The sequence below is a fragment of the Aquarana catesbeiana genome, linkage group LG01 (genome assembly GCF_042186555.1).
Source record: "Aquarana catesbeiana isolate 2022-GZ linkage group LG01, ASM4218655v1, whole genome shotgun sequence".
In the NCBI taxonomy this organism is placed as follows: Eukaryota; Metazoa; Chordata; class Amphibia; order Anura; family Ranidae; genus Aquarana; species Aquarana catesbeiana.
The window spans coordinates 25,634,706-25,646,919 of NC_133324.1; the positions used below are offsets into that span (position 1 = coordinate 25,634,706).

At 40.7% G+C, this 12,214-nt stretch overlaps 1 protein-coding gene across 1 annotated transcript in view; it reads right to left on the reverse strand.

The window, feature by feature from the left end:
- LOC141133902 (vomeronasal type-2 receptor 26-like) overlaps nucleotides 1-12,214 on the reverse strand; it is a 91,146-nt gene that overhangs the window by 31,442 nt on the left and 47,490 nt on the right. The window contains exon 5 of the mRNA XM_073623545.1: nucleotides 3,385-3,508. Coding sequence (XP_073479646.1) covers nucleotides 3,385-3,508 — 124 coding nt within the window. The remainder of the gene's footprint in view (nucleotides 1-3,384; nucleotides 3,509-12,214) is intronic.

Sequence of the window (12,214 nt, forward strand, 5' to 3'; positions counted from 1 at the left end):
AAATAAAAACAATTTAATCTAAAAAGCTGGAGTTTACCATTTTTCGCTTACAGCTTTCAGGATTTGTAAAAGGTCTCTCAAACCATAAATTTTATGAAAGCACATGACCTATACAATAAAAAAAAAAAGAAGTTCTACTTATTTTTTTGCGCCCTGCAATAATTGCACAAATTTTCATCAAATCACTAAATACACAAAAATCACTATTAGTGATCACAAAAACAACATAACTTACAAAATTCAAACTTACAACATGGATGTTGTCTTTGGAGCAATGGCTCTGTTCGTACAATTGCTACATCCCAAATGGCATCAATGGGACTGCCGACACAGGGATGCAAGGAACACCTGTGCATCCCTGTACATGTAAACATGACTTAGCAAAGGTGTACGCTGTGTATGCCCTGCGTAAACAAGGCCTCTTTTACACAAGCAGGCTGATCGGATCCGCCTGTCTGTTTTTCAGGCGGACCTGATCGGACCGCCCATTGTTTTCTATGGAGAGGTGGATGTAAATGGACATGTGTCCGTTTACACCTGCCTGCATTTGATCTGATCAGGTCCGCCAAATACAGATGGATGGGGATCCATTCCCCATTCGTCTAGCAGATTGGATTGGATGACAATTGGATGGAAACAGACAGGCAATCCGTTTCCATCTGTTCACCCCATAGAGAACACCGTGCTGTGCCCGTGTTTACTCTGCATCAGTGGAGCGGACAGCGACCTGTCATCAGTGTTTTTAGCAGGGATCAGGGTTAAGATCCTCGCTGAGCAGGTGGATCTGCTTGTCAGAGTCCGCTCCACGTGAAAGGGGCCTTTATGTGGTTTTTTTGTTTTTATTTTTTAACTTTTTATATTTTTAAATATTTTGTAATTTTTTTTTTAGCAGATATATCAGAGGTCCGAACAGACCCCTGATGTCTCTTTTTTGAGACAAATAAAAGGAACGGAAGATAGTCTCTTTCTCTGCAACACATTACATGAATGAATAAGGAGTCTGTATAGAGACTCCAAATTCATCCATAAACTGACACTTAATAAACTTGGTTTACAATGCTCAGTTATCAGTGGACACAAGAGTGATTTGTAGTGATCACTGCCTGTGTCCATTGTGGTAAAAGGAGGGGACTGGTAAACACTTATTTACCAAGCCTCCCCCAGCCCCAACCTCACCCACCAACGACAGCCACTGGTCAGCAGCTACAGGCGATGGAATGGGAAGGAGGGAATGATGTCAAGAACAGAGGGGGCTTGGAGATGGGGAGACCATTGCGGGGGAGGGTGATCAGAGTGATGGGGGGACATAGTGGGATCCCCTCTAAGCCCCTGCAGCCCCTGAAGCTGGTGGGAGTGGCAGAGGAGGGAAGCCGGCTTCTCGAGGGTAGGCGCAGGGGATCGGGTTTGTGGGGGGGGTCAGATCAGTGTGAGAAGAAATCGATGCAAGGGGGAATAAGGGGGATACATAACATAGAAAAGAAGGGGTGGACATTCTTTTTAGAGGAAAAGAAAGGAGCCGCGGGAGGTGGAGAGGCTTTAAACAGGGGCAGCATGAGGGTGTCATATTTGATGTGAATAACTCTAATCAGCAGTTTGTAATCCGCTGATCTGAGCTATAGGATCATTCAGCAAAGTCTGCTGAACAATTCTGCTATAGGTTTATGGTCACTGAATTGACCATGAGCGTATAGCAGAATGAGGAATGAGGTCCATACGGCATACGAACCTGGCAGCAAAAGGGTTAAAGTGAAAGTTTCATTAACTATATTATTGTTATATAGCAGGAGTCTCCAAACTGGGGCCCAGGGGCCAAATGTGGGCCTTTGCTTGCTTTTATCCAGTCCTTGGGGCACTATTTCATCCACCGATACCAACAAAGGGGCATAATTCCCCTCACTGGCATCACTGAAGGGGACACAATTCCTCCCGATGATGGAGTGCAATTGCTCCCAATGACACCAATGATGGCACACAATTCCTCCGAAATGACACCAATGATGGGGTACAATTTTTCCCAATGACACCAATGAAGGAGAGCAATTGCTCCCAATGACACCAAAGATGGAACACAATTCCTCCTAGTGAAACCAGTGATGGGGTACATTTTTTCCTAATAACACTAACAATGGAGCCCAATGACTCCAATTAAAGGACATACCGTATATAGGCCGACCCGAATATAAGCCGAGGCCCCTAATTTTGCCGCAAAAAACTGGGAAAACATATTGACTTGAGTATAAGCCTAGGGTGAGAAATGCTACTGTAAGTACAAAAGAGGGTCAACAATGCCCATCTGCAGCCTCACTGTGCCCATTTGCAGCCTCACTGTACCATCTCCCTGCCTCACTGTGTCCATCTGCAGCCTCATGTACCTGACCTCCAGAACACCGGCGCTGTGACATGCAGTCTAGTCGGCAGCCGTCCAGTGTAACAAAGCCTCGTCCTCATTCATGACGGAAAACTGATTCAGTTTTCCAGCAGTGAGTCAGTGTTCCGCCTATCACGGACGAGGAGAAGGCGGGGCTTTGTTACACTGGACGGCCGCCAACTAGACTGCATGTCACAGCGCTGGGAGATCAGGTGCATGAGGCTGCAGATGGGCACAGTGAGGCAGGGAGAGTCGAGTATAAGTCGTGGGGGCTTTTTCAGCACAAAAAAATGTGCTGAAAAACTTGGCTTATACTCGAGTATATATGGTAATTCTTCCCAATGACACCAACAATGTCATTCCACTGTCATCAGGACATTTTCTACTCCCAATGGCCACAATACAGCACCCCTGAAGTCTCAAGGACAGTACACTGGCCCTTTGTTCAGAAAGTTTGGAGATCCCTGTTATAGAGGATGGAATTAAGAGCTCAAGTTACAAAGTTACAATGTTGCAGTTTGATCATTTATGGAGAGGAGACCTGGGAAATGCTTCCTCCTGCCTGAGGCAGACTGATGACAGCATCTTAACCTAAGCAAAGTCACTGACTGGGGCTCACAGATGGCTTGTTTATGATAAATGTGGATCTTTAGGGGAAACAAATATTCTGTTGCTGTACTGATTCATGTAGAATTGTAGGGCTATGGGAGGTCAACTTTAAATATAATGTGTATATAGTAGTAGCAAACTAGAGCTGGACAGGGCTGACACCATTTCTTGTCATTTCTGTTCAAAACCTCCTGTGGGTGTCAACTTACAACAATTATGAGCTGAGTGCATTTCTGGAAGGATCAAAAGGTATACTTCGGTACTTGCAGGGTCTTTAAAATGATAAAACATGGGGAAACACATTGCAGAGATATTCTTCATATATCTTATTCGCTGAGATACACTTTACCCACTGTGAAACCCTCTGCCCAGTCCAACAATAACTTACTAACAAATACAAACTCTACCGGAAATGCTGGACATCTCTCCTTCTGGACATTGGGCACACTCATTGCAGCATTTATGAATTGAAGATCCAAACTTTTTTCTGCTGCCAGGTAAACAGGGATCTGAACATCGAGATACCGGAACCTGAAATCAGATATTATTATTATTATTATTATTATAATTATTATTATTTTTAAAGGTCCACCATATCTCACAAGGCTATAGACACTAGGCGCTACAAATACAATGAGGTTCATGTTTGCCTCTACCATGAGTTCACTGTGATTTCTTCAGGTCTGAGATCCATTCAGGGGTCAGTTTTTTCAGGATTTTCATTCATTTGGGGTGTTTATTGATTTATATTGGATGCTGTTAGGGCCTCTATTTTAGGTTAAACTACTTTTTTGCAAGACTTTTCTTTAAAATTAGATGGCTTTGGTTGGGGGGTGTTTTAGGGTTTTCCCATTTTTTTCTTATTTTTGTATTTTATGTTGGTAGGGTTTTAGTTTTAGGGTTCTCAAAGCATAACATCCACTTGTTTCTGACCTGATCTATTTTTGGCCTGATCTTTTCTTGGGGCTGATTTTTTTTCACAGCAGATGGCTGCATTGTTTAATTTAAAGAAAAAATGCCCATGGGAATTTTGTTAAAGTTGCCCAAGAAAAAAAGTAATATCTCATTACATAAAATTTTTATGTCATATTCAAGTTAAAAATAGACAATATGCACAGTACATACAGTATATCATGGTATAAAAATGAGAAAAAACACATATCAACGTTGATGTATATTTCCACATATAAGCAAAATTACACATAAAGACAGATAGGTAAATGTTGAAATATATCTCAACACGTTTCGTGAAACAATGTTCACTTCATCAGGAGACAATAACATCCAATGTATACACCAACATAGAAGTCTAAAGAGTAACAGAAACCAGAAGAATGTTCAAAATCGGCCAATGACATAGAGGGGCACCAAAGGACATGCTCAGTCTGGGAGCTGAAGGTAAGTTGGACAATTCAGCAGGGGCACACAGGGGGATCCAATAAGACAGGACAAAAATTTATATAAGGATGTATAAGGACCTGTGGTACAAGTAACAAATGAAAAACGGCAACCACGTGGTGTGTGTCAGCAGCCCAAAGAAAGTCAAATTGTCCTGCTTATGAAACGGGGTTACCCCTCTCACATATTATATTTGCTATAAAAATTGAACCATTGCCATCAGTTATCAGGGTTATTAGACATAAAAATGGGGGAAAGGGAACATAAACATGCGCTTGTTTGCTGATGATGGGATCTCCATGCTATCTAGATGTGACCTTCACAACTGTCCAACATACTGTATGCTCTGTGCTTTTTGTGACATTTCCTATTATAAATTGAATGAAACTAAATCACATATCCCAGGTCTAAACATTTCCCTACAACAGAAAGAATCTCTCTGAACCCACTACCCATATTACTGGGAAATGGTAGGCATGAAATATTTAGGGATATTCAGTAGCGGCTAGTGCTGGAGGATTTTGGGGGGTGCAGGTGGGCTCTCCCAGGTCCGCACTCACCCTACGTTGGATCCTTCCAGCTGTCACGGCTCCCCTTGTGCCGGGCGGGTGGGGCATCAGGGAGGAGAAAATATTTCAAGAAGTGGTTTGACATCCATATTGATATTTTGCTCAGCAAATTTGTGATACATGAAGATATTGAGGGGTGAGTTAAGGAGTCAAGATATAGATCTGGTTGTTGTCACCATAGAGGTGGTATTGGAAGCCATGGGAGGTTAGTAACTAGCCCAGGTAAGATGAATAGAAAGAGAATAAGAAGGGCCCAAGGACAGAGCCTTAGGATACCCCAACAGAAAAAGGAAGCGAAGAGGAGTGGGGGAGATGGTGAGAGTTGGTGGAGTTGGTGAGCGTTGGTAGAGATGGTAGATAATGGTGAGAGATGGAAAAAGCAATCACGGAGGCAGAGAGAGTATAGTTTATTGAGGACGAATGGGTGGTCAACTGTGTCAAAGGCAGCAGAAAGGTCCAAAAGTATGAGTATGGAGTGCTGGTCATTGATTTTAGCATTTGGTAGGTCATTGGTGAGTTTTAGTTGAGCAGTTTTAGTGGAATGTTGTGGGTGGAAGCCAGACTGTAGGGGATTGAGAAGGTTGTTGTCAGTGAGGTAGCAACTCAAGGGATTGTGGACAAGGCATTCAAGAAGCTTGGAGGCAAATGGAAGCAGGGAGATGTGTCTTAAGTTATTCATACAGGTGGAGTCCAGTGAGGGTTTTTTAAGTATGGGGGTAACCAGTGCACGTTTGAGTGGAGAGGGAAAGGTTGAAGATGTTGGTTACAGAGTTTAGGGTAGAGTAGAAAGTTGGTTACATTAATTGTGAGGGGACAAGGTCCAGCGGACTGGTGGTGAGGTGGGCCATGGAAAGGAGTTTAGCAACTTCCTCAGTGGTAACAGGGTTAAAGGAGGAAAGTATTGAGTGTGGTGTTGGACCTGGTGTGTTGGCTGGGGGAGAAAGCTGGACGCTAGATATCTCATCACAAATTCTGTTGATTTTGTTTTTGAAATGATTGGCAATTTCCTGGGCAGTAAGCAAGTTGGTGGGTGGAGGGTGGTGAAGTAAGGAATTAAGGGCAGAAAAGGGCAGAAAAGCTTTGGATAAGAGGGTTTTGATGAGTGTTATAGTAAGGTTCCCACAATATCCATACCAGACCCTTAGCAGAGCATGAAACCTGGTTGGCCAGAAAAAGAGAATGATGAGTGTGTGCACCCCTCTGAAACCACACCAGGCCACATGCTCTCAACATGGAGAGAAAACCTTCCCAAGTGGACCCTCTGTTAAAGCACCTCTTCTCTACATCCCTGGATTATCAAAAATGACTAAAAGCTGTGCTACCAATTTGGACAATTTTTCTGCCTTCAGTCTCTGAAAAAGACACACATTTGTTATTTCTATACAAAATCTGCTTAATCTCTGCCCCTGAAATTTCATGCTAGAAAAAATACCTGTACAATTTTTTTTTGTCATCAGTCTTGGAAAAAAAGACAAAAATCTTTAACTTCCAGAAAAAAAAAGAACGCTCTCTTCCTCTGGAATTGCATCCTAGTAAAAGTAACTACATACTGTGGCCGTCATTATACTGTGGCATGTCGGCACATTCCCGTGAGCCGTCATAGCTGTATGTTGGCCCTTTAAGCAGGGATAGCAGGTGCGTGTGCACCACCGGAGGCGGGGAACCGATGCGCGATCGCGGGCATGAGAGCCAGAACAGGGACGTGTGTGTGTAAACACACAAATCCCTGTTCTGTGAGGAGAAGAGAGACAGATTTTGTGTTTCTACTAGTTAGGAACAATGATCTGTCTTCTCCTTAAGTCAGTTCCATCCCCCTACAGTTTCTCGCTGTAACTTTTGCACAAACCAATGAATATACTCTTATTGCAATTTTTATTACCAAAAATATGTAGAAGAATATATATTAGCCAAAATTGACAAAGAAATTTGATTTTTAAAAACATTTTTGGGGATATTTATTATAGCAAAAAGTAAAAAATATTTGTTTTTTAAATTGTTGCTTTTTTTGTTTATAGCGCAAAAAATAAAAACTGCAGAGCTGATCAAATACCATGTTTACAATGTTTGGGTACAGCATCGCATGACCGCGCAATTGTTAGTTAAAGCGACACAGTACCGAATTGCAAAAAATGGGCTGTTCAGGAAGTGGGTAAATCCTTCCGGGGCTGAAGTACTTAATTCCAGATGAAATCTGCCTGCTCTCTGCTGTCTTTATTCTCTGAGCACCCATTATCTCTGGTCAGTTGGTTTACGTACAGCAGCTGGCTGGAATAGGTAATTTTGCAGTGGCACTGCAATAGGTTAAAATCATGATGGATTATCATGTTGGTGGGTCATGGTGGTAGCTGGACAATATAATTGAAATTGGATTTTCACCAGAAAACATTGTTTGTTTGTTTTTTATATTTTTAGTTTTGATTTACTTTGTAAGTTTTTTTGTAAAGAGGGATAGTATATCATCGGCACTAATTGACCCAGGAGCTGGGGTATCTGGGGACATCCTTATTCCAAAGGGAGCTTCCAGATTCTGATAAGTCCTCTTAAAAACACATCTTTTTGGGGCAATGGATGTGGAGATGAGGTACTTATCCCTCCAATGAGATCATTGTCTCCCTTTGGTGCCTTGAAAGGGGGGCATATGTAGTCTGGTACAGTATAGTGCAAAAGGCGGGCTGCATGCTTGTTGCTTCCCCTTTTCCTGGCCACCTAGACTGCATGCCTTGATAAGGTTCTAGGGGTGGGGGGGCATATTGTTTTTTTTATGGCACAATACATATTTTAGGTAAACAAAGTATACTGCTCCTTTAAGAAAAAACAAGAAAAAAATGGCATGGTGTCCCCATAAATAATTCATAATAGACCCTTATCTCGGCATTCAGCCTGGGTGACCAGGAAACGGAGGGCAGTAAATGTGCAGTTCTCGCTGGCCTTGCCCAGCTCAGCTTCTCTGCAGCTGTTTGATCTTCCTGTAGCTCGATATCCTGCACACAACCGTCTTGAGGTCTCCAACTGCTGGTTCATTAAGTTCTCCGGTTGGCTCTCACCAATGTCTGTATTACTGTGTCTGTTCTGTGTATCTCACAGTTGTCACACCTAATAATATCCCACAACTGTCACACCTAATAATATCCCACAACTGTCACACCTAATAATATCCCACAACTGTCACATCTACTAATGTCACTGTATATAATCTGTCCCCAATTAGCAGAGGTGTTCCTGCTTGGTCAAATTAGATCAGACACCATTTATTCAGGAGACACCTCTAGAAGCTCTGAATGTTCCTATGGGATTTATTTTCAGCAATAACCTGGAAAACACAAAGAGGCAACCAGATAGATACCTTTAGTTTATTTTTATATATCTTCAATACTTTTCATGGGGTGCTGAGGACATGTTATAAGGACATCCTGAACTTCTCGATTCCACCATTGCATGTTTAATTATTATTCTCCCCCCCCCCCCGGTTCGGTTTTGCATCAGAACATCCGAACAGGCGAAAAATGTGGGAGAACACACAAACACCGTTAAAGTCTATGGGACACGAACATGAAAAATCAAAAATGCTCATTTTAAAGGCTTATATGCAAGTTATTGTCATAAAAAGTGTTTGGGGACACGGGTCCTGCCCCAGGGGACATGTATCAATGCAAAAAAAAGTTTTAAAAAACAGACGTTTTTTCGGGAGCAGTGATTTTAATAATGCTTAAAGTTAAACAATAAAAATTAAATATTCCTTTAAATTTTGTGCCTGGGGGGTGACTATGGTATGCCTGTAAAGTGGCGCATGTTTCCCGTGTTTAGAACAGTATCACAGCAAAATGACATTTCTAAAGGAAAAAAGTAATTTAAAACTGATCGCGGCTGTAATGAATTGTCAGGTCTCGACAATATAGATAAAGCTCATTGAAAAAAAGGGCATGGAGGAGCAGGAGGCGGAGCCTAGCGGAGCAGACATGCATTGTTAGAGCTCCACACCGCTGAGGAGAGAAGAGAAGGACAAAGCGGAGCCTGCAGGCTCAAAAGGTATCCATTTGAACCTTTTTGCCCCAGGGAACAAACTGTGAAAGTTTGGGCAGGAAATATGGTACTGGGAGGAAACCGTGGCAGAAATAAAAATCACCTCACAAAGAGCTCACAGGCACTCACTGCAGCTGAAGCAGCTCCAGTCACCTCACAAGATACAGCATCAGGGCGCTCTCACAGACAGAAAATGTCATAGCAAGACTCTCCATTTGAGTCAGATACAGAACAAATCCTCTCACAAACTTCTCCACAAGCCTCCTCAGTATCCCCAGTAATATTATTACAATTTGAAAAGATGCTTCATAAGGCTTTAAAACAAACCTCAGACCAAATAACAAAAAGCCTAACCAAAGAAATAAGAGAGCTGGGAAACCGCACCGCAGCCCTAGAAATAAAAATGGATGAAATTGAAATTACTACCCAAGAAAATATAACAGAATTGGAACAATTAAAAAAAGAGAATTTAATACTTCAAACTAAGCTAGAAGATTACGAAAATAGAGCCAGACGTTCAAACTTGCGCATAAGGGGAATACCTGAATCTGTGACAGACCTGCAATCTACTATTACTGCTCTATTACAAGAACTAAAGCCAGATATCCCTATTAAACGTTTAGAACTGGACAGAGTACACAGAGCCCTCACAGCCAAAAAGAAAGATGGACCCCCACGTGATATAATCACAACATTTCATTATTACAGAACGAAAGAACAAATACTAATTGCTGCAAGAGAAAAAAAGGAACTTAATTTTCAAGGACACAATTATCAAATTTTTGCTGACCTATCCCAACTTACTATTACTAAAAGACGATCCATGAAACCCCAACTAATGGAACTGCAACGCCACAACATTATGTATCAATGGGACTTCCCCCTTTCAGTCAGATTTAACTACCAAGGTACAATTTACAGAAGCAGATCAGCAGATGAACTACAACAAACCCTTTTAAAATTAAATCTGACAGAACCCACAAGCAGCAACTCTCCCACACGCAGAAGAATGGCATCATCTTCACCTTCAGGCAGCACCCAGAAAATTTCAGAACAAAATGGGAATCATCATTCTCACAAAAGAGGCCGTTATGCCACATCATCCATGGACCAAGAAGATTCAATGGACTGACATCCTAATTCCTGATATCTCTTCATTTATTATACTAAGAGATGGTTCTCTATAAAAAACCTATATTTATAACTGAATGTAACTGCATTCTGATAGTCACACACTGTGTGGGATCATGTTACATTCCAGTTATATTTCTTATTACTTCTGATTCATATAGCCTTAGAATATATAAGTGAAATAAGGAAATTCTTGTTCAGTTATATATTATCAGGTAATAACAATAGATTTATTACTTTTTAGGACAAATATGTTCAATAATCCAGAAGTAATGGAAGCTTTTTCTTTCTTTTCTTAAAACAAATATATTATTACCTAACTAGTTCCTAGAATTATGTTTTTGTTTATTCTAATCTGAAGCAATACAACCTCAATTTTATGAGTTAACATATCTAAACAGTTACATATGAATAAAATATGTAATTGTTTACTCTAAAAGGGTTAAAATCCCAAAATAATTCAAACTATCTTCATCAATACCAAAGTTATTAACAGTACCTTTCTAACTGAATTATTTAGCCTAGGGAAAAACTAACCATATACAACCACCCTGGAATAAATAATTTCAACAAAAACTATATTCTGCACTCCAATTAATGAAACATCATTTTGATGTCTTTTGACATAGCACTTCTCTCCTGTAAGCGGAAGATCCGTGTACCCCCATTAGCCCTCCTCATTCTCCCAATCATATTATGTGGGAGTGTGACGAAGGCACTTATTCCCCTGAGAGAGATATTTATTCTCTTTCACGGGTAAATTGTGATTACTTGCAAAAAATAATTTATACAATGTATCATTTAATCTCATATGTTTTTTGTTTACTCTTTACTCCAGAATTCACTGGTTTCTTTTCTATCTATTCATCTCTTCAGTCCACACAGGTTGATCTGCGCAGTCAGCTCTGCATAACAAAAAGTAAGTCAAAACTATTTGATCTGTTGCCATGGCACCACTGAATATACTTTCCCTGAATGTTCAGGGAATAAATGTCCCTCAAAAAAGGACCAAAGCCTTCCGTACTTTCCATAACAAGAAGGCTCACATAGTATGCCTCCAAGAAACACACTTCACCAAAGATTCTACTCCAAAATATATTTCTCCTTTTTATCAACAAATTTACACGGCTTCTGCCTGTACCAAGCAAAGGGGAACTCTAATTGCATTTCACCGATCCACACCATTCACCTTATCATCAGAAATTAAAGACCCAGAAGGTAGATACCTGATACTCATGGGTTATATAATGGATACAGCAATCACGGTGATTTCCTACTACGCTCCTAACAAACAACCTACACCATTCCTCTCACATATATTACAAGTGATTAATACACACAAAATAGGAACAGTGATAATGTGTGGGGATTCGAACCAGGTCCTCCTCCCATTTCTAGATAAATCACCTTTTACACCATCCAAAATAACCTCTAGATTACCTTTTTCTCAACTTCTTTCCAAATACAATCTGGTAGATTCATGGAGAGAAAGTAACCCAATGAAAAAGAAATTCACTTATTTCTTGCACCCTCATCAAACCTTCACCAGAATAGATCATATTTTTCTAACAATAGGAATGATACCAGAAATTATTGCATCAGATATAATTCCGATTCCGTGGTCTGACCATAATGCAGTATACACTACTATAGCCTCAGCCATACCAAAAGCGCATGACCCAACGTGGTACTTACCGGACATAATGCTCAAACACCCACTACATCAGATGGCCATTGAACAAGCTTTAAAGGAATACATATCAATTAATAATACAACAGACATCTCCCCAATAACACTGTGGGAAGCTCATAAGCCTGTCTTGCGTGGTACAATACAAAGACAAATGGCACTATTTAAACGGGAACGCAAAAATCTAGCAAAAAAACTAGAACTCAATTTTAATGCAGCCTACATATCATTTCAAGATAATCCATCTCAGAGTACAAAATCTCATCTGGAAAAATCTAGATTGGAATACGATCTATTTCTCACTGAGTCAGTTGATAAATCCCTCAAACGCTCCAAACACAATTTCTACATGAATACAAACAAACCAGGTACATATTTGGCTCGGGCATTAAATTCAACTAACAAATCTTTCAAACCAATACGTTTGAA